Genomic DNA, 26401 nt, shown 5'->3' on the forward strand with positions numbered 1-26401 from the left:
TCAAATACATATATTATCACCTGATTAGACATCAAAGACTTGGCCCGTTTATTTACTAGAAAATAATATTTTTTTTAAAATGAATTTCAGAAAAAATAAATTACAGAAAAGTGATTTTGAGAAAATATTTTTAAATGTTTGATAATATAATAAAAAATAAATTAGAAAACACTTTTCAGTATTTAGTTATATTATGAAAAATAAGCTGGAAAATAACTTATTAATATTTTATTTTTTTCAAGTTTATTAAAATAATGAGAAACAAATCTTACAAATTAAAAAATTGAATGAGAATAAAATTGAAAAAAATATAATTTCATAAATTATTTCAGATAAAATAAATAATAATCAAAATAATAGAGATCAAATAAAAAATAGAAAAATTGAAAGATGAAGAAATTAAAATAATAATAATTAACATTTCATAAATTATTTCAAATAAAATAAGTAACAATCAAAATAAAAAGGACTAAATTTGATAGATAAAAAATTTCAATAAAAAAATGATAAGGAAAAAGCAAATAACAATTATAAAAATAAGGACCAAAGTTAATATAAAAATTAAATTTTAAGAGATGAAATTGAAAAATAAATATTCAAAACAAAATATATATAGCAATCAAAAGTTTAAGGATTAAATTTGATATAATCAGCAAATAATGACATTTCTAAATTTTTCATAACTTTCTGAAAGTGTTTTCCGCCCAAATTTTCCAGAAAAACACTTTCATGAAAACCAAGCCAAATTTTTCTTTGACTGGAAAGTATTTTCCGTTAACCAACTTTTCTAATGGCAAATAAATTAACACATGAAAGTTTGAAAAGTGGTTTCTCAAAAACCATTTTCCGGAAAACAAACACAGCCAAAAGAAAAAATATTTTCCTGGAAACCAAGTTAAATTTTTCTTTGACTAGAAAATATTTTTCTTTGACCGGAAAGTGTTTTCCGTTGACCATTTTTTCTAATAACAAACAAATATAGGAAAGTTTGGAAAGTGGTTTCCCGAAAACTACTTTCCGGGAAATAAACATAGCCTTGGTCTAAGTTTGACATGATTGTTAATTTCTAGCGATTTAGAGGTGTGTTTTTATTAAAACAATTTAATTTAATTTCAGTTCAAATACAAACTATTTTGAAAGTATTCTTAAAAGCATAGGTTTAAAATCTATTCCAAGAGTCTATCAAGAGCAAGCCCTATGTCCAACTCATTTAAATAAAAAGTTAAAATAATATTATATTCACAAAAAAATTCTTAAAAAGTTAATTTCAAATTAATAGTTGAGTTTTGATTGAATCAAGATTATTTAGAATATCAAATCAATTTAAATATTTGATAAAGTAAGGTGTAATTTTTTATTTTTCAATTTATTTTTAGCTTAGATCGATCCAAACTTAAAAGTGGCCAGATTTCAGGTTGACTTGATAGAACATAAACTTTTTTCCTTTTTCTTTTTTTTTTTAATATTTGTACCTGTCCAAGCTTGAAAATGATCAAATTTCAAGTTGAGCTGTCAATGGTAGTGCAAGCTTTAAAATGATATTTTGAAGTCAAAAAAGAAAAACCTGGATTAGCCATCCCACGTTGTAAAAGAAGCTGAAAGTAGTGGGAGGCAATATGATGAACTAGGATGAATTTCGATGAGTTGCTGTTCTGTTTGATGCACTATCGAAGAAGAACATGAGAGATATGAGAAAGCTCCAAACACCTTAGGAAAATCTCTGATTCTAAATTATGATTCTTAAATCATTTGATTTGTGCTCTGAAGTTGTGATTACATTTTTCTAAATAAAGAACTCTTCGGCCTTGTTTCTAAGACCCGACCCCTTAAATTGCTAGCGCAATTATCAACCAAAAACACACTAATCATTTCACTGCAAATCAAAGATTCTTAACGAAGGAGGAAAATCAACGTAGCCCATCACCAAGTCCTAGAACTTTTGATTTATCAATTTTACCTCAAATGTAACTTTACATCAGACAATTTGCACTTTCAAGTACTGTTAATGTTTAGTTACTGTTTCAGAACAGAAAAAACAGAGATAATTGAAACAAAGAGACTATCTCTGCAACCGAACATGTTTACGACAATAATCAAGTACAGTTATTCTATCCAAGGTGTTGAAATTAACCCTTTTAGCATTGAATTACTGTAAATCTTCCTCCATCCCCTCCACTCCACTAGGTTGTATAAACTGGGTATTGCAATAAATTTTGTGTTGTTTATTGCTTTGTTTCTGTGCACATCTTGTAGCAGACCATTTCATCTGAAGCTGGTTTGTTCGATGAATCTGATTAAGAAATATCCTGATCGAGCCTCTTGTGAATTCAAGACACTTCTCCTTTCTTGAGTCTGTAGAAAATGTTGTTGGAATTCTTGGATTTTTGCAGCTTTCTGTTCTTTCACCAGAATGTTTCTGTAGATGATCATTTAGCCGTTTACTAAAACAATCTGATTATTTTACAAATTTCTTCTATATATCTGCTAACATATAACAATGTCAACACTCCAAAAGCAACCACAATGCATAAAATCCGATCCCTTTCTGCCTAAGCCATGTATCAACGTCTCAAACAAGCAATCACAACAAATCTAGTCTGGATCATCATCTTGTACAAAAGAGAGAGGTGCCAATGGTGTAAAAGCACATAACTAGTAGACCAAAGAATCAAGGGTCTGGATCAGTGGTCAATCGTGTGACTTGTTCCGCCCCCGTCTCGAGTTCGATTCTCTATGTGCACGTCTGTCACCCTTGCGGTGCCTTACCTGCTCACTGGGCTTGCAGGATGCTCAATGGACTGTGAGGAATAGTCGTAGTGCGCGCAAGCTGGCCCGGACACCCCACGATAATCAAAAAAAAAAAAAAAAAAAAGAATCAATGAATCCCCCACAAAGAGGCACACAGAAATACAAGCTCAACAAAGGAGTGTTACAAGCAAACCAACAAAGAAGAAAGCCTTCACAGGGTCACAACTTATATCCCAAAGCCTCCATGAATTTTTGTCAACATTGTTTAGAACCTGGATTGAAGGTAGTTGACACCATTCTTGTCCAACTGGAAAGCCTTCACTAGAATGTCACCTGGGATCAATGGGGTGGAGCCAAACATCGCATTGGCAATGGTAATGACGCCTGGATTTTGGCTGCTCAGAGCTGCAATGGCTACGGCGTCGCCATTTCCAACATTTCTCTGAAAGTGAATGAGACCAATAGGAAATACAAACACATCACCCTTTTGTAGAATTTTTTTGATGAGACGGTTTTCAGGGCTGGATGTCACAAACCCAACCTCAAGACTGCCTTCGATGACAGTCAAGATTTCGGATCCACGAGGGTGTGTGTGAGGAGGGTTAATGCCCCATGGTGCGTAGTCGATGCGAACAAGAGAGATTCCAAGTGTGTTAAGCCCTGGTATCTGGGCTACGTTTACTGTGGTTGCCCTAGACCCTACAGCATTTGAAGTGTTGCCTGCCAAGTGAAGTCCACTGAAGGAGAAGTCATCAGCTTGAACCTCTTTGGGATCCTTGCAAGCCAAACCATTCACTATCACTGCCATAAAACAAACGAATCTTAATAAAGAACCAGAAGTTAACCTAAAGTTTAATTAATTTTCGATGTGAAGATCAAAGACTGGCCATTGGGATGATTTCCATGGCCTTCAAATGCTTGGAGTGAGCTTGTACGTACCATTACTGTTTTCATCTGCCACACAGAAATCTTGAAGGGAGCTTGGATCCGATGCTAGGACATGGCTGAAGGAAAAAGCAAGGAATCCGAAGAAAAGAATGGAAGATGCCATTTCCAAGATCCTATGTACGAATTTCTCAACACTATGTAGCAATTCTACTTTCTAAGTGCACCGATCGAGTATATAATTTTCTTCAACTTCAAGTTGTGTTCATCAAACAGGGTTCCTCCAATTCCTATTTATATAGCTGTGAGAGATGTGAAAGAGATGATTAACAAATTAATTAGTGAATTAATTAACAAGTAATGTAATGCCGTCCCATTAAAAGTGAGTCTTCATCACATCCCTTTACTTGATCAAATCCGAGTCGACAACTTCAAACATTATTAGCAATGCGTTAATCTCCTTAGGATTTGTCCATGTGGGACTAATTAAGCAAAGATGAAGGAAGAAAGGCATTAATTAATTAGAGGTTAACCTTTAATGTACGTGCTCTTATGTATAAAGGGTGGCCGGTTCTTGTGGCAAACTTTATCTGCAATTGAGATTAGATTTGAAATTGCTTCCAAAAGGGTAGGATTATTAAGGTATTTAGTGAATTATACAGTGTAACATTTGATAAATTAATAGCCTAAATGATATTTTTGTTCGATTCCAACGTAAATTTAAAATTTAAATAAAATCTTGATTATTTAATAAATTTTTATGACCAAAGAAATATTAATTTATAGAGGTTTTTATTAAAACAAGTCATGAAAATGAATCCGATTTGAATATAAACTATTTTTTTATTTTAACAAACACAATTCTCTATTTTATACATAACTTTATTTTAAATCAAATTTCTTTTTCACCGCTAGCACTTTCTTCCCATGTTTTTTATTCATATTCTATGAAAAATCACTAAATTATTTTTAAGAAATTTTTATTTTTAAGCTAGAAAACTTATATGTTAATGTTAAAAAATATCTTATACATTATATTAATAAAATACTAAAAGAGGTGGTGCTTGTAATGTATTTCACCTCAAAAAATACTATTTATTGTAATAGTATTTTTTTAATTTATGTTTTTTTTTTCAATTTTAATTTTATATTTTAACATTTAGTTTGTTGGGGATTAAATTTCATGATTTGTTTCAATTTAATTTCTATGGGGTTATTTCAATCTAATGATCTGGGTCTCGAGTTTTGTGAATTAACTTGGTTCACCCAAGTTTTCTTTTCTTTTTAATTGACTTTGTTTTGTTTTTTTTCATTTTATCTTTTAACATTTTATTTGAAGTTTAATTCTCAATCAATAAAATATCAAAAGATGAAATTAAAAAAAAAATAAAGTCAAATAAATAAAGGAGAAAAAACCTGAGTCAATAAGGTAATTCGCAAAACTTACGACCTGAATCATTAGACTAGAATAACCTTATAGAAAGCAAACCAAAACAGATAATGAAACTTAATCCCTAGCAAACCAAATATTGAAAGATAAAATTGAAATTGAAAAAAAAAACATGGATTCAAAAAACTATTAAAATGAATAGTGTTTTATAAGGTGGTACACAGTAAAAATATCATATCTTTTAGTGTTTTGTTAATGATTTAATTTTGTTTACTTTATATGAGGTTGTCTCGGTTTTATGATCCAATTCATGAGTTTGGTGTGTTAACATACGTTGACTCAGGTCAATTTTTTAGTCTTTATAACAACCCCAAGTTTTGAAACAATATACACATGAATTCCAAGATAAAAAAGAAGAAAATTCAAGGATTTTTTTAAATTATATAATGTGAATCCATTAATGTGAGTAATTCATGATTTGTTTTTCTTATAAAAAAAAATTTATTGGATTTTCTTCTATTTTTAATCGTGGAATTCATGTGTATATTGTTTTTGAAAGTTAGTGTTACTACATTTGGTATTAGGGCCCTGATCTGGGCTTAGGAAATGAAATGGAAAATTTATAAGTATTGGTTTGTTTTAGGATGATACAAATAAGGACGGGTGTGATAACTAACTCCTCTTCAGCGAGCAGAAGAAACCATGATACAAGATCTGTTGACAGTCAGCGAGTGGATCATTTAGAGGATAACGCTTTGTATATACCACCAATATCTCATCAATTGAGTGTTGGGGAGTCGTCTAGACATTGAGATGAGGCTGGTTCTAACTAAGTTGGCGCAATACCGCCTGAGAGATCTGAATTACAGAGGCAATGAGCAACACCTCTACTAGCAACAACCCTTGCACCATACACGAAGAGTTAAAGCTTGATCGAGGCTATGTCTAGTACAATAGTCAAATGGCCCTAGTAACACCAAGAGTTCCAATTCCACTTGAAGCATCGATTATTCCTACAACTATTATTTCTGATAGTGTAGTTGCTCTGGTTCATAATGTGAAAAGCATAAGGGAGCTGGGATGTGAGCTTTTTTTGGGCAAACAAGATGTAGAGATTGCAAACATATGGATGTAGAAAATAAAGAACACCATAATTCATATTAGAGTACTCGAGGATTGGGCGGTGAGCAATGCTATATAATTGTTATTAGATAGAGCTCAATCATGATAGGAAATGATACAGTCCAAGAGAGATACAAGGTTATGGGCCTAGAGTGAGTTCATAACATAGTTTAAGATGCAATATTTTTTTCTCTTATCAGTGTAGGGTCAAGGAGCAGGAGTTTCTAGTGTTGAGACAGGGGGGGTTTGTCAGTCTTGGAGTATAAAAGGAGGTTCTATGACCTCTCCTTATTTGCTTCACAGTTTGTTTCTGGATAGATTGCGAGATGGATTGTGCAAGAAATTGAGACAAGGACTGTTTGCTTTATGGTTTGAGTTCGCTATAAAGCTTATAGAGATGGCTCAAGCCTTAGAAGCATCTATAACAGAGGGATAGTAAGGCCAAACAGAGTTGGGTAAGTAAAATGGTGGTGATTTTTCCTTAAATAGACCTTTTAATCCTAAAAAAAAGTCCTAATTTAGTCAATTTAGAAAGAAGAAAGGGGTAATAGCTGAGAATGCTTAGATTTCTGGTATCAGACCTACTGATGGACAACATAGTGGTATGAGTGATTTGGTTAAAGGAATGTCAAAGCAGAAGATAATTACTTATACTTAGTGTGGACAGAAATACCCTAGAGACTACTCTGCTATACCTGGACGATGATATATATATATATATATATATATATATATATATATCGGGGGGAGCATAGATGAAAGGATTATCAATATTTAGGCAAGGAATGTTATTATTGTCATGGGCAAGTATGTGTTATAAAAGATTACCCCCTTAAAGGTTAGAGTTTATACATATTCGGTAGCAGATTCAAAGCCAGCAGTAGTCGATCACAGTAGACAGACTAGGTGGGTAGACTTAATTAAAGGTTAGTAGAAACAGAGACCGTCTTAGAGCTCAGAGTATCCGGACTCAAGATAGGGTATTCACCATGACATAAGAAGAAGCTCGAGCTACTTTCGATGTCATTGCAAATACATTGCTATTACATCACCTGCCTGTTTATGTGGTATTTGATCATTGGGTTGCCCATTCCTTTATTGCAAGTGTGACTATAGAAAAACTAGAAAATAATTCATATAGATTTGAGAAAAAATTTACTATAAGTATTTTTTCATGAGAAAATATAGATATTGATATGGTGTATATGGGTATTAAACTTGATATTACAAGATGGGAGATGAGTGTAGATTTAAAAATCAACGAATAGTTGAAATCAAAATTAATAAGATAGGTTTTAGTGCTATTGAAAATTATGAATTTTAGTTTGTAAATGACAAAACTCGATTTAGTTGTACTTATAAAAATTATAGACCTATGTTTTAATTTTTTAAATATAAAAACTCTATATAAAACAAATATAGTTGATGATAGTATCAATTCAAGTGGTTAACAATTGCATTTCATAGCTTAAATAGGTTGATAAATAATAAGAAGAAAGTGATTAAAATCAATAGATAACACATAACTTGTTGTTTATATATTTTTTTTAAAAAAAGGAGTCGTCCAACACTTATAAAAATTAAAGAAAAAAAAAGCATGTGGATCTCCCTTGAGCCGATGTGCTTGAGCTTTTCTAACAAGCAATTGTGATGATCTTTTTCAACGGGCTCATGGCTTGAAATTGTGACAATTCATTGGATTCCAATTTCGTGTTACCATTTCCTTAAAATTCCACTGATCAAACAATGAATTTTGTATATTCAAGTTTTCTTGATAAGCAAAATTAACAATAATAGCATACTACGAATAAATCGAACTAGGGCAAGGAAAATCATGATCTTGCATTAAGAAATTAGACTTAATTCTTTTTTGAATTTTTCTAATTGAATATATTAGTTTTTTTTATTTTATTTTTTAATGTAAAGTTTTTATTGAATTTTATTATTGAGTACTATATTTATATTTATAGTGAATTGATTTTTATATTTTTTATCATATAATAAAATAAAAAATTAATTCAATTTGGAGAAATTCATAACTCAAGTTGTGAATTTGACCGGTTAATTAAGTTAAACTTCACGTGTTTTTATTTTTTTTGAACCTTCACAGTTTATAAATTTATATTGGGAAAACTTCAATATAATTTAATTTAAAAATTAAATTAAATAATAGATTTTTAAAATTTTAATTATTATATCAAGTTTAATAATAATACAAAAATCTACATATTACTTCTTTACATTCCAAAAATATTTTTTTTGGTCTAAGCTGCAGTAATAGCGTGGGCAGTAACCTGCTATTTAATCTAATCACTAACTGGAATTAAAAGGAAAAATATCAAAATCATTTTTGAGCAATAATTTTGGACTCCACAAACCACACAAAGACAAATTTCAGCCCATCGTCCATTTAAGCCAGCCCAGAAAAAACAACCTGAAACTTCAAACGGCACCGTATTACAGCGTCATCGCCGCCTTCATTTTCCTACCACCAATCCAATGTTTTCGCAATAAAACCACAAAACATCACAGAACTTTCAAATTCAGTTGGTCTTCTTCATGTCCCGATTCTCCTTTCACTGAGTCAATAAAGGTACGGCGTTTTCCCCTCTTTCTCTTTCTTTCTTTCTTTCTAACACTAGTTGGTCGCTGAGAAAATTCAAGAAAAGACAGAAAAGGATCTACCTTTAGGAAGAATATTAGGTACCCATTATTTAGGACTGTGAAAACAGAAAAACCCATCTTCCAATTTGTGTCTGATTTTCATTTTTCGTGTTAATTAAGGCGAAACTTATGTGGTTGTATTAGGTATCTAGCTGGTTAGTTGTTCTGTTTGTTGTGGTCATATGTTTTCTTTATTCAGTGGTTGGGTTAAAATTCAATTGGTGACATTTTGTAGCTTAAGATGTGGAAAAGTCGCAGTCTTGGTGATTGTGGTGGGTTATGGATTAGAGAAGGGCTGGTGTGTTGTGCTTTTACTTGGGTTTTGGTTGAATTGGGATTATATGAAAAGAAAAGGTATTTTCAAGAGTTTTTCAATCTTTTCAAGATGGGATTTTTATGGTTTTTTGAACCTTAATTTTGAGTAATGGAAATGACTCAATTAGCCTTGTTACTGTACTGATTTAGCTTTCTGATGTTTGCTTCATTATGTGGAATGTGCGTATTTACTCGTGAAGAATGCATTTCACTTCTTGGAATGAAAAGTTTCCTTTCTTTTGGCTTTAGTTATCTGGTTTACAAGCTATGCAGTTCATTATGGTGGCACTTATTTAGCATTTGATTTCACTTGACATCTTTCATCTCATTTAATTTTAACAGATAAATTTACAGGTTATTTCTCCTTTGTTGCTGAGATGTTGCCCTTTTCTGCAAGTAATATCAGCTCTGTGCCTGTTTCTGTGCCAGGTTCGTGTTCCCCTAATTTAGTGCTTGGAAAATATAATGTAAATGTTCATAGTGAGTAGTTTTTACTTGAGAATTGTGGACCAGACTCCAGTGAGCAGGTATTTGATGCCATAAAATATGCATGCCAGTCATTTGGATTAATCATGTTGATATGAGTATAATATATTGAATATATATCTGTGGATGATGCTCAGCTACCGAGCACTTTACAGTTTTGAATTGTTTGTTAACATGAATAAACAATTTGCAATAGTAATAGATCCCCGCTCCATCCTCAACCCTAGTATGGCTTGGTTACCCTGTGCCTTTCTAATAATTAGCTAGTCCTTGCATTTAAACTTATTGGGGAACTGATATTATATAGTGGTATCAAGCTTTGTTTGAGTGTGGGTATGCGTTAGGTTGTTAATGCCCTAGTGCAATGGATAGTATCTATCCCCCATGATCCCTGACAGTTCTCTTGAATGTTGTCAATCAAGGCTATTCCCCAACCCCCAAAATTCCTGATGGTTCTTTTTGCAAGTAGCTTTCTTCTTGTACATGATAATAAAAATTTAGTACCTGGTAAGTTATTTGGCTAAATTTGCTAGGTTGTTAGATTGATTCTGTGTTGATTCTAAATACTGCAATTTGTAATATTTTGCCCACAGCGAAGACAAGGGGTCAATGCAAGGGCCAAATTAAGCAAGCAGGACAAGGTCCACTTGGACTTGCTACACAATTACAGCCTATTGATAGAATAAAACCCTTTGTACATTCAAGTAGAAAGCGATCTGCTTCTATTATATGTTCTGCTGCTATGGTAAGCCTGTTGTTGGATCTATTACTTCACTTTATACACGTGTGCTATATTTTGAATGTAGGAAGTTTTAATTTTTTTCTCTATGATTTCAACATAATGAGCTCTTGCCTTTTATTAATAGTCAACTGAATCAATGCAATTGGCCAGAGAAACCTTTTCCATAAGTATTTTTTCTGTCTTCTATTAGCACTTTACACAAGTTGAACAGGCAAAGCCATGCTATAATAGCTTTCTAAAGCAAGAAGCCTGTAATTTTGTTGTTCCCTAGGTTGTAGAGGTAAACATTTTGCCACTGGGACAGGGATTTATGGGTATTGCTTTCTGAACTTCTTGTTCCTTTAATTTTTTTGAGATGTGTAAGTTTGCTTAAGGAGAAAGAATATTGCAAGTTAAATATGCACAAGAGTTGGCGTAGAGATACTCAGTTAACCTTTCCCTTCTGTAGTTTGTTTAGGTGATTTAGAAGCAGATTAATCTATCAATTTCATGGGAATGTCTCTTGATAAAACAAGATGGAAATGCCAATCCTAGAAAAACCATGGAAATATGAGTGTTATACATATGCATGCACAGAGATGTTGAATATTCATTTTTCAAAAGTATTCTGATTCAACAATTTAAGAAATGAGGGAGTACAAGGTTTGAACAAACTTTCTTTCTCCTGCAGAATGCAAGATGCTCTACTTCAGGGCAAACTCAAACTGTTCTCAAGGAGACACCTACAATTACCAAGGCTCCTGTACGAGGTAATTGCTATTTGCATATTCAACTGAATTGCCAAATTGCGTAGTGAATGCGGTTCAGCTAGCTTTTGGCGCACAAGTTCCTTGGGATGTGAAAAAGCACAGTGATGTACATGCATTGATTTTACACGTCCATTTGTTTTTCCTTCATTGACACAGCATCTATTTCCAGTTATCAACGAGTCCTATTCCTGCTTGTTTGCAATGTTCATTTGCATGTTCTATTTGAATTGTTCATGAGTGTCCTAGGGATCGATGTCTTCTGGAAATGTGTCTTGGTTGCTCAACATTTTTCTTTGTTTGCATGGTAAATATTTAATGAACTTCATTTTTTGGTTATTTAGAATTCACATTAAATGTGCTTTTGTTGTTTTCCAGTTTGTAAGTTTTCTATACAACTGTCTGTTGGATAATTTATTTTTGTTGCTACACATCATATTTAAGATGACTCATACTGGTCAATTGAACTCCAGAACCAACGAAGACACCTCAACTTGATGACGGAGGACCTGGGCTCCCACCCCGTGATGACGGTGATGGTGGCGGTGGTGGGGGTGGAGGAGGAGGAAACTGGTCAGGTGGATTCTTCTTCTTTGGCTTTCTTGCTTTTCTAGGGTTCTTAAAAGACAAAGAGAGCGAGGGAGACTACCGGGACAGCAGGAGAAGATAAAGAAAAAGGATTTGGAATCAATAAATTTTTTATGCACTTCAATTCTTATATGTCGTGAGCCGAAATTTTTTGGGTGGACGGATAGCTATTAAGCATAAGCATGAGATAGGACAACTTTTGATGTCACTTACATCAAAGCAGGAAATTGTAACGCTATGTTGTATTGTTTCTGTTTCAGTTTTCCATTACCTCTAAAAGGATTTGTTTTACTAACCTATAATAAAAGCTTTCTGTTAATTCACCGTTCCGGTCATTCTAAGATGTTGGACATGAAAACTGGTGCTCATGCACTTCACCTTCCAAAGGAGTACATATGAAGCCATCCTGGACTTAAATCTGAGACCTTTTGGTTCAACTACTCCGCAAGGTATCAGGCCAAAAAAAAGGCGAAGAAGTATATCAATATCTAGCTTGACGGATGAAAAATACTCGATAGGAAAGGTGAGACTGGTCACACCAATGACCTGTGATGGACATGGCATGTTCAATAATAGACAGGATTCAATAATAGACCCTGTCTGAACTCCGAAGAAGGAATGTTAAAGAAACGTAAATTTCGAAGGTTAACCAACATGCACATAGAGCCTTGATCGAAAGGTTCGTGTAGCTAATTCACTAGTCCAGGTAATGTGAAATACCACTACCATTCACCAAGCACTCTCTCCTAACCTCCCTAGTTAAAGACTAGGGCTATATCTGCGTTAGAGGTAACAAACTGCCACAAAACCTTCTCTACCTTGTCTCCCAACACATCCTTGATAACCTTGCAGAGACCCTCGAAGTTCTGCTTCAACTCTTCCTGCCTTTTCTTCTCATCTTCAGTCCGATCAAGTTTCAGGCCCTCCTTGGTAGCAGAGACAAGCTTCTTGCCCTCAAATTCCTTGAGCTGGCCAGCAGCATACTTATCAATAGCATCAACCATAAAGAGAACTTCATAACCCTTCTTCTTCAACTTGGAATGGAGACTTCTCAACAGCCTTCTTGCTCTCGCCAGTGATGTAGTAAATGTCATTCTGGCCCTTGTTCATCCTGGTCACATAGTCCCTAGTCAGCTCATCACCACTCTTGGTAGAGTGATATATGAGCAACTCAGCAAGTTTTGACTTGTTTTGGTAATCCTCGTGGATACCAAGCTTGAGGTTCTTAGAGAAGGACCCAGAGAACTTCTTGTAATCCTCCTTGTTTTCAGCAATCTCCAAGAGGAGCTCAGTAAACACACTTAATCTTAATAAACACACATTTAGAGTGTGTTTGGTATTAAAATTGTTGTTATGATTGTGGTTTTAAAAAAATTGTTTTATAAAAAGTATTTTTAGTTGAGGTTAGTTTGGAAAAATATATATTTGGTTAAAACTGTAGTTGAAATTGAGGTTGAATAAAAAGTAGTTTAATGTATTTGGTTAAAAAAATGCTTTTTAAATTGAGATTATATATATATATATATATATATATATATATTAATGATTTTTAATTTAAATATTGTAGATTTAACTATTGTTATTACATAATGAAATAAATAATATTGATATTAAATATTATTTATTATTGCATTAAACTATGTGCAATATCATCACATACAAAATCTATCCAACAATGACTATATTTTCCATGGTTTTTTAAGCACGCAACAACAAAAACTGAATTTTTTGTTACGTCATCAAGCGATCTCCTTTTAATTTTTTGAATAAAACACAATTAAAATAAAAATAAAAATTGAATTTCTTTTTAACTGGGTCGGACCTGGTAAGAACATAATTGAAATTGCGATCAACAAATACTACGTCATCATGCGATATCTTTCTAATTTATGTAGTGTTATTTAATAATATTAAATACTAGTTTTTCAAGTAAAACATAATTTTTTTTAAAAAAATTACAATTTCATTATGTACAAAAGTCATTCGACAAGAACTACAGTTTCATCCATCTTTTTTTGAGCGTGCAATAAAATTAGGTAAAATATTATCAGGAATAAAATTGAGATTACAGTACGAGTAAATTTAATTCACCTCAAACTAATTTTTTTTTTTAAAAAAACAATATTGTTCATGATCACATGAACAATGCGAGTGAAATCAATTAACTGCACTGATTTTGAAGAAAAAAAACTAAAATTTCCAAATTGTTTTTCAAAAAAAAAAAAACTGTTCACTTTAGAGAACAATTCTAAACAATGAAGAATGACATGCTCCACTGTTTTGCTTTTTCCCCCACGAGAAGAAGCAAAAATGCTGCTTCTCCAAAATATGCGGTCAGACTTTCAATTTTGATGGATCCTACCATCAAAAATCATTTTTTTTTAATTAAACGGCATTTAATATGGCTGCGGGTGAACTTCATCCGCAGCCACGTTACCAAATCAGCAACTTAAACGTAATTAATATACAGGTTTAAACTTGTGGCTACCAAATGGGTTTGTTCCTGAAGGCCCATACCCTCCAATAACCCAAAAAAGCCCAATTCAGTGCCATCACTGCTTTCGCCTTTCTGCTGTTTCACGCTAAACATATCATCACTCCCAAAAACCCTAAACCAAATCCCCCCCCCCCTCCCCCCAAAAAAAAATGCCACCAAAAGCATCGAAATCCAAAGAAGCACCGGCAGAGAGGCCGATTCTTGGCCGATTCTCGTCGCACCTCAAGATCGGCATTGTAATTATTCTCTCACCCCTCTCATTTCCCCTACTTTAACCTCTTTTTTCGTGTTTCGATGTGTAAAATTGTTTCTCTTTTTGCTAGGTTGGATTGCCGAATGTAGGGAAATCTACCCTTTTTAATACTCTGACGAAGCTGTCAATACCGGCTGAAAACTTCCCGTTTTGCACCATTGAGCCTAATGAGGCTAGGGTTAATATTCCTGATGAGAGATTCGAGTGGCTCTGCCAGCTGTTTAAGCCGAAAAGCGAGGTTTGTGTGCTTGAAGTTATTGAATATAATTTGTGGGTTTTTCGTGCTGATGATATTAGCTGCTGAATCTGACGGATTAAGCAAGGTTATTATTGCTGGATAATGAAGAAAGAAATGAGAAAATCTGGAATTTGATGGAAGTGATGGGGAGAAAGTGAAAATAATGAAAACTTAGTACTGGGTTTTTTAAAAAGATAACATTTTTTTTCTGTTAGGAATCTTTATGCTTTTTTTTGGATGGGACGTGTTGAGATGAGATGAGTAGTTCCATAATGTTTGTTCTTTTATTTAAATACTTCATATGCTAGAATTATGAATAGGCTGATTAACATGGTTCTTATTGCTGAACTGTGAAGAAAAAATGAGGGTATTTCTAGATTTGGTTGAAATCATGGGGAGAAAATGGAAATAATGACAATTTATTCCTTGTTTTTTCTTAAATGCAATTTTGTTGGTTAGAAGTGATATTTTTGATCGAATACGATGATAAGTTACATTTTATGTTATTCTTATGGTTTTAAGTACTTTATGCAATATATATTGAAATTTTTAATGCTCAGGTTTCAGCATTCTTGGAGATTCATGATATAGCTGGATTGGTTAGAGGTGCACATCAAGGTCAAGGATTGGGGAACAGTTTCTTATCTCACATTCGTGCTGTTGATGGCATTTTTCATGTTTTGCGTAAGATATTTATCACTTTTTTTTGTAATTAGATTTCTGTTATTCAAATAGCGCAGTGACTTTCTAATTTTTTTACCGAACTACTATTCTCTTATGGAAATTGACAATAAAATGTGCGTCAAAGAAGAAATATTCTTCTTAGGAAATATGGTGCTTTGCTTTTTAAGGGGAGAATAGCAGAAAAATTTTCCATTGGATAGGGTTAACTGTTCTATTTGCTGCTGTTATATTAGAAATTAGAAATTGGGTTCAATCTAAACCTGATATCTGAGAATTTTTTTCCTGCTTGTTGTACATGGGTGTTAAATGTGCACTTGATGTGGAATTTATTCATATCTATCCATGTATAATAGGAGCATTTGAGGATCCTGATATTATCCATGTTGACGACATTGTGGATCCCGTTAGAGATCTTGAAGTTATTAGTGCAGAGCTACGACTGAAGGTATGTGATTTACCTACAGATACTGTTTGGCACTTAAATAATGCCCATAATTATGAATTGAACATCTAAATGACTGTCTTGGAATTTTATTTTTGATTTTAAAGTATGCTCCATCATGCGTTTTTGAATGGGATGTGCTATAAGATACTGTGATGTATTTTTGATCACTCAGTCTTAAACTTATCAGTCAAAATGAATTAGATTATTAAACCCTGGATGACTGTACTGTAGGATATTGAGTTCATAGAGAGGAGGATAGAGGATGTTGAGAAGAGCATGAAGAGGAGCAATGATAAGCAGTTAAAAATAGAGCTGGAGTTGTGTCAAAAGGTATGTATTCTCGTGGCTGGAACTTTGTATAATATTTTACCTTGAATCTATCGGCTAATCACATGCTGATGTGAAGGGCCTGTGTTTATTCTTCATTTGCATATGTTAAATGATGTCTATTGGCTTTGTATATATACTCCCTCAGTCCCATAATAAATTTCTTCATTGTTTTTGTACAAATTTTTAGGAATTGAATAAATTAATTAATGGTGTTTATTTTAAAAATGTGATCCCACCTTTACCCCTAATATATTTATATAGTTAAATGTTTGTTTTGAGTAAATTTGATAGATGGTAAAAGGTAATGAGGGAAAGTGAGTGAAAGAAGGTAATAATTATACTTTGACTTTTAGAATGGGCATTTATATTGAAACATCAAAAAATGGAAAGTAGGACACTTAATAGGTGACTGAGGGAGTATAACTACTGGCTTATTGCTTTAAATGATTTCAAGCAATGATGGTGCGTGTTAGGTCAAGGCTTGGCTTGAGGAAGAGAAAGATGTCCGTTTAGGAGAATGGAAAGCTGCTGATATCGAGATATTGAATACTTTTCAGTTGCTTACTGCCAAGCCAGTTGTCTACTTGGTAAGTTTTCCACCTTCCTTTCATCTTAGGCTCATCTTTTGCAGTTTTGATGATCTTGTTGCGTGATTGCATTGAATTTGCAGATTAACATGAATGAAAAGGATTACCAAAGAAAGAAGAACAAGTTTTTGCCCAAGATACATGCATGGTATGCCCTTTTTTTACCTCGTATTTACCATTTCAAGCTATTCATGTATGTTGCTATGAAGTCTGTCACTCCATTCCCTGCATGTGACTTAATTTGCGTCATGTCTTCCTTGACAACCCCTGTAGAAAGTTATTGTTGCTTGTGACAGTTTGATTGTCAAATTTCACTGGTGGTCTCTGATCAGCATACGCTCTTTTAGATTGTGTTCCTACAAAAGAAATAAGTTGTTATTGATTTCTTTTGTAGGGTGCAGGAACATGGCGGTGAAACCATTATTCCTTTCAGCTGTATATTAGAGAGAACTCTTGCTGATATGCTACCAGATGAAGCAGCTAAGTATTGCGAGGAGAACAAGTTACAAAGGTTGGTATTGAGGAGCCAGTGGCTTGTAAATATCTCTTAACTGTTTTTTTTTTTTCATTTGAAGATCTGTATAATTTGAGAGAAAAAACAGTACTGTGTTCACAAAATCTAATGATCATGCCCCCCCCCCCCCCCAAACTCATATTTTACTTTTTTTTTTAATTACATTGTGCTTTTTATGCTGCAGTTGCCTTCCAAAGATCATAAAGATTGGATTTTCAGCAATTAATCTAATTTACTTTTTCACTGCTGGCCCTGACGAGGTAATGTATACCTAATACCCATACAATTTTTGTATTGTTGTTTTCTTTGTTAAGTTTATCTTCGGCAAGTTTTATGGAAAGCCTTAGCTCGAAAATTTATTGCAATTGAATTGAGTATGCAGGTAGTGGTTTTTTACTTTTGTTTGCAGCTATATGACGCCTTATCTCCAAAACATGTTCTGAACTTCCAATGCCCATGGCATGTCACAATAAAGGCATATTGTGCATTTGTATGCAGTTTCCTGATAATTGTTAATGCAACTGTTGACATGTAATTTACAATTTCTCAGAACAGTAATTGAAAATTTTCAATGACAAACTATTTCTGCAAGTATTGGCCAATCATTTATATAGTTATGTTCACAAACTTGAAGTGTAGCCTTGGAATCTCTCTTGTTAAAATTTTACCCCATTCAACTAAATGTTTCTCCACGTTGGCGCTTTAGTTTGCACTGTGGATTGTGGAAAATTTTATAAGAAATTAACTTAGTTGCTACGATTTGGTCTGAATTGTTAGATCTTAGCAGATGGCACCTGTACATGGATTTTCTTTGAACATCAGTTGCAATTATTACTGCCTATTTCCCTCTTGGTCATGATTTTCAAGCTCTCATTAGTTTCTCATAATCTGATTGTAACACTATTAGTCTGGGATTTGGTTTTTTGTGTTACACAAAATTTTTATTTTGTAGTGCACGTTTTCTTTCGTCCGCAATGATAATTATCCTTCTCATTGATGGCATATATTTTTCATGATAGTCCTTCCTGTGTATGGCATAATATCTTTACAGCCAGCTGTCTGTGGCCTCTGTTTTGATAAGTTAAGCCTAATGTCCTGAATCACTTGATAAGTTAAGCCTAATGTCCTGAATCACTTGCTCTTGCAGGTGAAATGTTGGCAAATCAGACGACAGACAAAAGCCCCCCAAGCTGCAGGGACTATCCATACTGATTTTGAAAGAGGATTTATATGTGCTGAGGTTTGTTTCTTGTTTTTGGATTCACCACTTTCAAAACTGAGTCTTTAACAAACTGCTCAATAAATTTATAATCTCAACTGTCTGTGCCTTTCATTATTTCCAAGTCAATTAATGGTCTTGATGCATATTTGATTTTTATCAGTGACCACTGAAAATTCAACGTTGTGATTTCTTATCTTTGCATTTCCTGATAATGCTTAGGTCATGAAATTCGATGATCTGAAGGAGCTTGGTAGTGAGTCAGCTGTTAAGGTATGCGTTTTGAATAAAACATTGTTTGCTTGCTGTGAGAGCCTCAGGGGTTTGGGGGGTTGTGAATGATAATTTCCATATTTCAATATATTCCCTCGGTACCTATTTGGAGTCAGAATTGGACAGACTAATAGGTAAAAGGAGAGATTAAGAGATGCAAAAAAGGAAACAAAACAAGATACTATTGTCTGTCGTGGAAGCCTGCAATATGCAACATGATGAGCAGCCCTAGAATCTAGTGCACGGTTGTAAAACTGATGACATAAGGATGAATATGTCCAGAATACATCAAAAATATGCACCGAATAAACTACATGATATCAAGTGATCATTGGCTGTGGAACCATTATGAAATCAACTAGTGTGTCCTATTAATCCAGCATGTATTCGAATTTGTTGCATGTATGTGTGAAATGCTCATGTTGTACAGTACTCTTCCGAAAAGATCACATGCATGTGGTGGTGGTAGTGGTTTTCGAAGTATGGTTGATGTTGATCTTGTTGCCTCATGAGCCTTTGTTATTGTGAGCTTTTAATATGGCATCTATTTGAACTTGAAATGTGACGGTAAAGGAAAATTGTAGTAAAGTTCCCATTAATGACTCCTACATTGGTGTCTATATTTATATGCACCGCACCCCAGCTGTACAAAATATGCAGGCTTATCCTTTTTATTGACGAATTGAATCTCTCTTGTAATTTCGCTCAGGCTGCTGGGAAGTATAAGCAGGAGGGGAAGACATACGTTGTCCAAGATGGAGACATAATATTCTTCAAGTTCAATGTGTCTGGGGGTGGAAAGAAGTGAGATTTTATCCTTCAAATCTTCCACTGCAATGATTGATGTATTTTTGGTGGCTATGCTAGAAATTTGGTTGGTGCTTGGAAAAAACACTTGATTTGAGCGGTCATTTATGTGACTGTAAAATCACAACATCACAGCCCAAATCAAATGATTTAAGAATTGTAATTTATAATCAGAATCATGAGCTCTTGGATTTATGGTGTATTGGCATATATTTCTGTTTTGATACATCTAGTCGAATAGTACCATGGGAGGCCATAAAATGGGATCAAAGAATTCATAGCCATACTGCCTTCCACAAATTTCTCCTTCATGAACTTCTTTTGCTATGATGGATGAGTGATTAAGTGATCATTTTTAGGATTTTTTCTCTTTACATGTTCAACAAGAAGTTGTGGACTTGTAAGGAGCAACTGGCTTTAATTATTAATTAACCAGAAAGGATTTGTTTGGTTAGTGTTCAAGAAATGACAGATACAACATGTTTAACTGGAGGGATGGAAACAGACACGGATATTTGAATTGTTTTATTTTTAAAACAAGAGGTACAGGGGATGTTTTATTGTTTTCTTTTTTGTCTTTTTTTTTCCTAGACAAAAAATAAATCTTAAAGAGAGAAAGAGACCCAAAATCTCTTCCATTTGGAAAAAGCCACGTGGCTTTCTCTAAACCATCCCACTTATTACTGTGACCTACGTAGCCTCACAGCCTAATCCCCCTATCCTTACCCTAACTACCAAACTGATAAGGTAATCTTATCCGCGCTTTCTTTCAACTGTCAAGCTTTCCATTAAGAGACCAAAGAGAAAGAAACGTTCTTTTTTCATATCCCCAATTCGCCGTTAACACAGATGGCTAATTACTCTCAAGCCCACATTTGCCAGTGCCTAACCAGACTATCAACTCTACGTTCAACTTCTGTGGTTACCATCTCTGGTAATAGGCAAAAAACAGGACACCAGTTTGTGGGAGATGTTTTGTCTTTGGCTCATGGGCTGCTTCAACTTGGTCTTGGCAATGGTGACATTGTAGCCATCTGTGGTTTCAACAGGTTCTTATTATCATCATCATCTATCCTTGCACCATCACATTCCTTTGGCAAAAAACAGGTTCTTTTAGACAGTGGTTTATACTTTGAGCTATGTTTTCTTTCTTTTTAAGGATGTTCTGGAAGTTGGTTGTTGGAAAATGTTGGTGTCGATGTTCTTGTTTGGTTTGCTAGGAAATTGAGAGTGGAATGGGAATTAGGTTCTTGTTTTAGTTCAATTGATTAATTTCTTGAGTGAACATTCATGGTTTTGTGATTAATTTGAGCATAAATTAGTTGTATTAAACTTAGAATTAATGGTGCTTTTCAAAAGGGTTTTTTGCATTGATTAAGGAAATTAATTTGGAGAAGTAAGCAAAGGTTAATTAAACAAGGATTGATGGGCTTATGAGCCTTTTGTTTAATAATATTGGCGGCATTGTCAAAACTAGTTTGGTAAGAGAGAATAAAAAATATGTAATTTAATTTAATATGAAGTCATGGAAGACTTTTATCTTTCATCTTTGAGTTGGTAATATTAAGAAATAAATTAAAAAAAAACTTATGATCTTGAAAATATAAAGAATCATGGATAAATTACGTTTGGACATTATTGAAATTTATACTATGATTAGCTAACCTTTTTGTAGTTTTTGAAACTACTCTAATCTAGCCCTCCATTTTTTGTTTTCTTCCAAAATAATTTTTTGTTCATCAATGTAAATAGAAAGTATTGATGGATAATAATCCTTGTTGATTGTGTAAAATAATGTTATTAAACTAGCCCTGCCTTGTGGGTCAACTCGGTGATTTACCTGACTTGGTTTAAATTAGGCTTTAAATTAAACTAAGTAGGTGTTGACCTTGTGAGTTTACTTGTACTCTGTTGACGTTGTCAAAACCTGATTAACTTTTTAAAAAATTCATAATAATACTATTTTGTTTTATTTTCTTAAATCTTGAAATAATGCTAATTTGAATTGACCCAGGTCAACCCGTCTAACTCATGACTCCGGCCTTGAGTTGGGTCATGGGTGGGACAAGTTTAATAACTTTGGTGTAAAATAATCTGGTGATCTTAAATAGTGACCCGTGTTAAATAAATTTGATGTGATTTTACAAATTCTGATGAATGTATTTGTTTCAGTGATTGGTATTTGGAGTGGTTACTTGCTGTTGCATTTGTTGGAGGCATAGTTGCTCCTTTGAATTACCGATGGGTTAGTACATCACCTGCCTGTGTATGTGCTGTTCGGCATCTGCACCAGCCATCTATCTACTTGCTGCGCAATTCTTTAGCCAACTCCTAAAAGAGTTAGATTGAGGTTTTGTGTTCTCCATTTGCAGAGCTTCGAAGAAGCAAAATCAGCAATGTTAATGGTAAGGCCAGTGATGCTGGTCACTGATGAAAGCTGTAAACACTGGTATCAAGAGCTCCAGAGTAATGCTTTACCTTCTGTCAAGTGGCATGTTTTTTCAGGCTCCCTTTCTTCTGGTTTTGAAAAAACATCAAATGGTGTGTAGCTTCCTTCACATCTCTTCATCTGGTTTTATTCTTCTTCCATGTTCTGATAGACATAATGTTGTTGTTGCTTTCTTCATTTTGACAGTGTTAACTACTGAAACACTTAGGAAGCATGTCATAGGAACTAAACAACTGGATTACTCCTGGGCACCTGAGGGCGCTGTCATAATATGCTTCACTTCAGGTACAAGTCCTACGATGTGTGTGGAAGCAAATTCAAGAAGAAATCTCTTGATGTTCAGTGGAATATTATATTTTTACCAAATTTATCTTCGGAGTGTTGTTAGTGCATGTTCCTGGTATAATGCACAAATACAATTCTGAATTTGTGTATAGCAACCATATCCCCCTTATAGGGAGGGTTTCCCTGCTTCCTTTCAATCATCCATCCCAGTACGTCGCGTAGGGATCTCAAAGATCAGCTGCTTCCCTTTTTTAGATTCCAATTGATAGAGCACTTTTCATGACTTCACAGAAAGGAAAGCTCTTTAGATCTGAGCAATTAAACTGACAGAAATGACACTTATTTCATACAATTCCAACAGTTTCTACTACTCCTGTTTGTTTTCTCAACCATGTGCAAGAAATAGATGTCAAATCCTTGCTACATGATAGGTCAGCAACTGGCAGTCACCAATCACAAATGACAAACCCCCTGAGACCAGTTCAAAATTTTATGTTTTGAGCTAAACTTGGCCACTGTTGGTTCGAATTTTGAGTGTCCTTTATGATATGTTTCGTTGTCGAAGATTCCTACTGAAAGTGCTTCTACAAAATGCTTTGTGCTTCTCTCTTAAATTAGTTCATCTAAGAGCACATTTTACTTACAGAATCACTTCAACAGCAGGGAAAATAAGTTATGTAAAAAAAATAGTATCTTAAATATGATTGAAGTTTAAATTCTAGTACCATTCTTCAGGTTCCTCCTGTGTAGATCCTTAACTGGCATGATCCACTGATCTAATTATTATTTTGGCTGAATTTTTTTTTGGCTTTAGGAACCACTGGAAGGCCCAAGGGAGTTATCATAAGCCATTCAGCTATGATAGTACAGTCCCTAGCGAAAGTTGCTGTTGTTGGTTACAGTGAGGATGATGTATGCAGCTCTGAAGAATTGTTTTCTATGGATCTGAACTTGTAACTGGAAAAACATGGCAATTAAAAGAGATAATGATAATGCAAACCATTAAGGATATTTCTAGAGTTTCTTATAATTTGGAGAATAGTAGCATTGGTAGCTAGAAATGACTGGTGGCTGGATTCCTTATTCCTTGGACTTCTGCAGGTTTATTTGCACACTGCTCCATTGTGCCATATTGGTGGATTGTCATCAGCCATAACCATGCTAATGGTCGGAGGTTGCCATGTCTTGATACCAAAATTTGAGGCTTCGTTAGCCATAGAAGCTATCAAGCAACATTGTGTTACTTCTCTAATCACTGTCCCAGCAATGATGGCTGATTTGATTTCCTTAACCAGGTAAAGTTGCAGTCCCACCTGTAATGGAGATTAACAGAGTCGTGTCTAACCACTGCTTGGATAGAGCTATCTTTACGCAGTAGTTTTTGTCGTTGGAATTCATTATTACATTTCATACGACATGAACTATATGATTAACATTTACGCTGCAATTTGTCAGCATACACTTAAAATTTTATCTCTATTGCTAAGCTCTTCTGAAATCTTCTGTTTAGTTTTCTTCATTTTTCCCCAATATTGACCACACTGCTTTATTTGTGATTTTATCGTTAAGTCACATGGTAGTAAACTACTATTTTGAAATATTTTGTCAGGTTGAAAGAAACTTGGAAAGGGAGGCAATATGTGAAGAAACTATTAAATGGAGGTGGGAGTCTGTCAGCTGAGCTTATGAAAGATGCCACTGAATTGTTCCCAAGAGCTAAGCTTCTTTCAGCTTACGGTAGCGACTTGTCTATCTTTGTTGTCTTATTCTTTAATATAATCTTTTGGCATGTTATCTTCTTTTTGGGATCAATTTTTTGATAAAACATTGTAGATGTGAATTTGATTTTGAATTGTTGATTTCTAATGTGTTAGAGGAGTGGGCTTGTGGATGCTCTAGGCTGTTCTGCAATTTATTTCATTGTTTCTGCATAACATTTACCACTACAATGCTGGCCAATGGACGAGGTCACTTTAAAGTGTTGATCCTAGTGATTCATAGACAATCAAAGCCACATGAGGCTATTAGAGTGTAGCTGAACTGAATGGAGCTACCCAAACAAGCCAAGTACGAAGAAATTAGAACCATATTTACACCTCTATGGAAAAAAATTGTATTTCCATATAATGTTTCCTATGTTAAATTGTTCTTGAAAGTACAAATCAATTTGGATGAGCTATGTTTCATATACTACTAGATTTATTAGTGTCTTTCTCTTGTTTTTTCACTCTCTATCTTTTTATGAAGGGATGACAGAGACATGTTCTTCTCTAACTTTCATGACCCTTCATGATCCAACACTTCAAACCCCTGCTCAGACTCTGCAGACAGTGGATAAAACTAAATCCAGTTCAGTTCACCAACCAAATGGTGTATGTGTTGGCAAACCTCCACCAAATGTTGAATTAAAGATAAGTGCTGACGAACCTTCTACCATTGGCAGAATTTTAACTAGAGGTCCCCATCTAATGCTTAGTTATTGGGATCAGAATCCAATGAAGGCAACAGAATCCACCAATGATTTTTGGCTTGACACAGGTGACATTGGTTCCATAGATGACTGTGGCAATGTATGGCTCGTTGGACGACAGAATGCCCAAATCAAGAGCGGTGGAGAGAACATTTACCCTGAAGAGGTAAGTGTGATATATATCTGCCTTCATAATCTACTTTATAATCAAGCAATGACGACTGAATCTAACATTGGGACAATCATGGGCAGAGTGATTTGCTGGATCCTCTGCACTGTAGAATCGTGCAATAATAAATTTGAGCTTCATGTCTTTAATGGATCGGTAACTGGATTTATGCCTTAACGGTCCTTACTATAAAGTGTAGTTGCTTTAATGTTACAGGTGGAAGCAATGTTGTTGCAACATCCAGGAGTTATTGCCACTGTTGTAGTGGGAGTTCCAGAAGCTCGTTTGACAGAGATGGTTGTTGCTTGCATTAAATTAAGACAAAGTTGGCATTGGACCAATAACAAGTGTAAACAATCTGCAGAAAACAATCTAACCTTATGCAGAGAGGTTCTGAGAGACTACTGTAGGGAAAAGAAATTAACCGGGTATTGCTGCTCTCTTTAAATCCGTTCCAGAAATGTTAACTTAATGGCCTGTTCACATCGATAAATATTCAGCAGCAAAGATTCATCAATTGCATGTTCTTCCTTTTACGTGTATTTTGAAGATGTTTAGTGGCTTACTGATAAATCTTTTGCAGGTTTAAAGTGCCAAAGCTATTTATTTTATGGAGGAAGCCATTTCCACTGACAACGACTGGAAAGATAAGAAGGGACCAAGTTCGAAGGGAAGTTATGTCTCATCTACAATTCTTCCCCAGCAATCTTTGATTGTTATGAATAATTGATTGAATATGTACCATTTTTGCTAGCAAAAAACAAAGTAAAAACATTGAAATCACTTTGCCACATCCTAGTTTCCTAGCTTAGAAATTCCATCCAAGGCTGTAATCTTATGTGAAATGCCATATCCTAGTTTTCCGAGAATTTAGTCTTGGTGCGCAAGGTGGTCCGAGAATATCCCTAGTCACTGAATAAAGTAAAGAAGAATTAGCTTGTGTGAAACGCGAGACGTCATAGCACAAATAAAAGGATTGAGAAAAGATATGGAGTACTATTAAAGGCAACAGATTATACGTGATTTTTCAATGGAGATTCCAGCTTTTCTTAGCTAGCAATTAAGTTTCTAGAAATTAAGCACATCTAGGTGCCATATTATAAAGAGTAGTATATTAATTGATGTGGTGGTTATGCTAGTCAGAAACTTGTAACCTATGGTGGTTAATTTCTCACCTTTTAGGCTAATCATTACAAGGAATGATGCTAGACTGGCTGTTCTAACTGTTAACCTGCATTTTTAAGCATGCTTGACTTGACCACAGACAATGTCTACTGGGTCAGCCTCGAAGATGGGACATCACCATCACCATAGTTTTTTTCAGCTAACATGTGACCAAAAAAAAGTAGCACATGCCATTAATTCAACCATGACTGGTTGATATGGGTACATGTATGAGACAGAACCACAATCCAATCCAACACATGATTTTATTAAACACACTTCTTGTCCTAGCTAGGGCTGTGGTTTAACTTGGCTTATTGGAACTGCTAGT

The 26401-nt window shown here is 34.4% G+C and overlaps 4 protein-coding genes and 1 pseudogene across 7 annotated transcripts; 3 read left to right on the forward strand and 2 right to left on the reverse strand.

Moving 5' to 3' along the window:
- Positions 1-2413: 2413 nt before the first annotated feature.
- Positions 2414-4042, reverse strand: LOC133703351 (putative germin-like protein 2-1). Its single transcript, XM_062127823.1, has 2 exons — positions 3688-4042; positions 2414-3549 (listed from the first exon to the last, which is right to left on the reverse strand). Exons 1-2 carry the CDS (start codon positions 3797-3799, stop codon positions 3014-3016), a joined length of 648 nt encoding a protein of 215 aa, XP_061983807.1. The 5' UTR covers positions 3800-4042; the 3' UTR covers positions 2414-3013.
- A 4535-nt stretch (positions 4043-8577) lies between these two features.
- Positions 8578-12009, forward strand: LOC133702980 (protein YELLOW LEAF 1, choloroplastic-like). 2 transcript variants are annotated; one of them, XM_062127353.1, is made up of 5 exons: positions 8578-8738; positions 9467-9553; positions 10204-10355; positions 11023-11101; positions 11572-12009. In XM_062127353.1, exons 2-5 carry the CDS (start codon positions 9502-9504, stop codon positions 11766-11768), a joined length of 480 nt encoding a protein of 159 aa, XP_061983337.1. In that variant the 5' UTR covers positions 8578-8738; positions 9467-9501; the 3' UTR covers positions 11769-12009. The 2 variants fall into 2 exon arrangements, with proteins under 2 accessions (XP_061983337.1, XP_061983338.1); XM_062127354.1 differs by having other exon boundaries at positions 9479-9553.
- A 192-nt stretch (positions 12010-12201) lies between these two features.
- On the reverse strand, positions 12202-13000 carry LOC133702814 (heat shock cognate protein 80-like; annotated as a pseudogene).
- A 1266-nt stretch (positions 13001-14266) lies between these two features.
- Positions 14267-19817, forward strand: LOC133702535 (obg-like ATPase 1). Its single transcript, XM_062126833.1, has 12 exons — positions 14267-14419; positions 14507-14674; positions 15235-15358; positions 15712-15803; positions 16035-16133; positions 16607-16720; positions 16804-16868; positions 17115-17231; positions 17419-17494; positions 18382-18474; positions 18676-18726; positions 19436-19817. Exons 1-12 carry the CDS (start codon positions 14333-14335, stop codon positions 19532-19534), a joined length of 1185 nt encoding a protein of 394 aa, XP_061982817.1. The 5' UTR covers positions 14267-14332; the 3' UTR covers positions 19535-19817.
- A 480-nt stretch (positions 19818-20297) lies between these two features.
- Positions 20298-25775, forward strand: LOC133702872 (2-succinylbenzoate--CoA ligase, chloroplastic/peroxisomal). Of its 3 annotated transcripts, none has more exons than XM_062127194.1 (10): positions 20298-20582; positions 21706-21799; positions 21906-22074; positions 22169-22267; positions 23082-23179; positions 23369-23562; positions 23877-24004; positions 24524-24903; positions 25123-25334; positions 25490-25775. In XM_062127194.1, exons 1-10 carry the CDS (start codon positions 20383-20385, stop codon positions 25617-25619), a joined length of 1704 nt encoding a protein of 567 aa, XP_061983178.1. In that variant the 5' UTR covers positions 20298-20382; the 3' UTR covers positions 25620-25775. The 3 variants fall into 3 exon arrangements, with proteins under 3 accessions (XP_061983178.1, XP_061983177.1, XP_061983179.1); XM_062127193.1 differs by having other exon boundaries at positions 20299-20582; positions 24515-24903; XM_062127195.1 differs by having other exon boundaries at positions 20299-20582; positions 21706-21778; positions 24515-24903.
- Positions 25776-26401: the final 626 nt, after the last annotated feature.

The sequence above is a fragment of the Populus nigra genome, chromosome 9 (genome assembly GCF_951802175.1).
Source record: "Populus nigra chromosome 9, ddPopNigr1.1, whole genome shotgun sequence".
In the NCBI taxonomy this organism is placed as follows: Eukaryota; Viridiplantae; Streptophyta; class Magnoliopsida; order Malpighiales; family Salicaceae; genus Populus; species Populus nigra.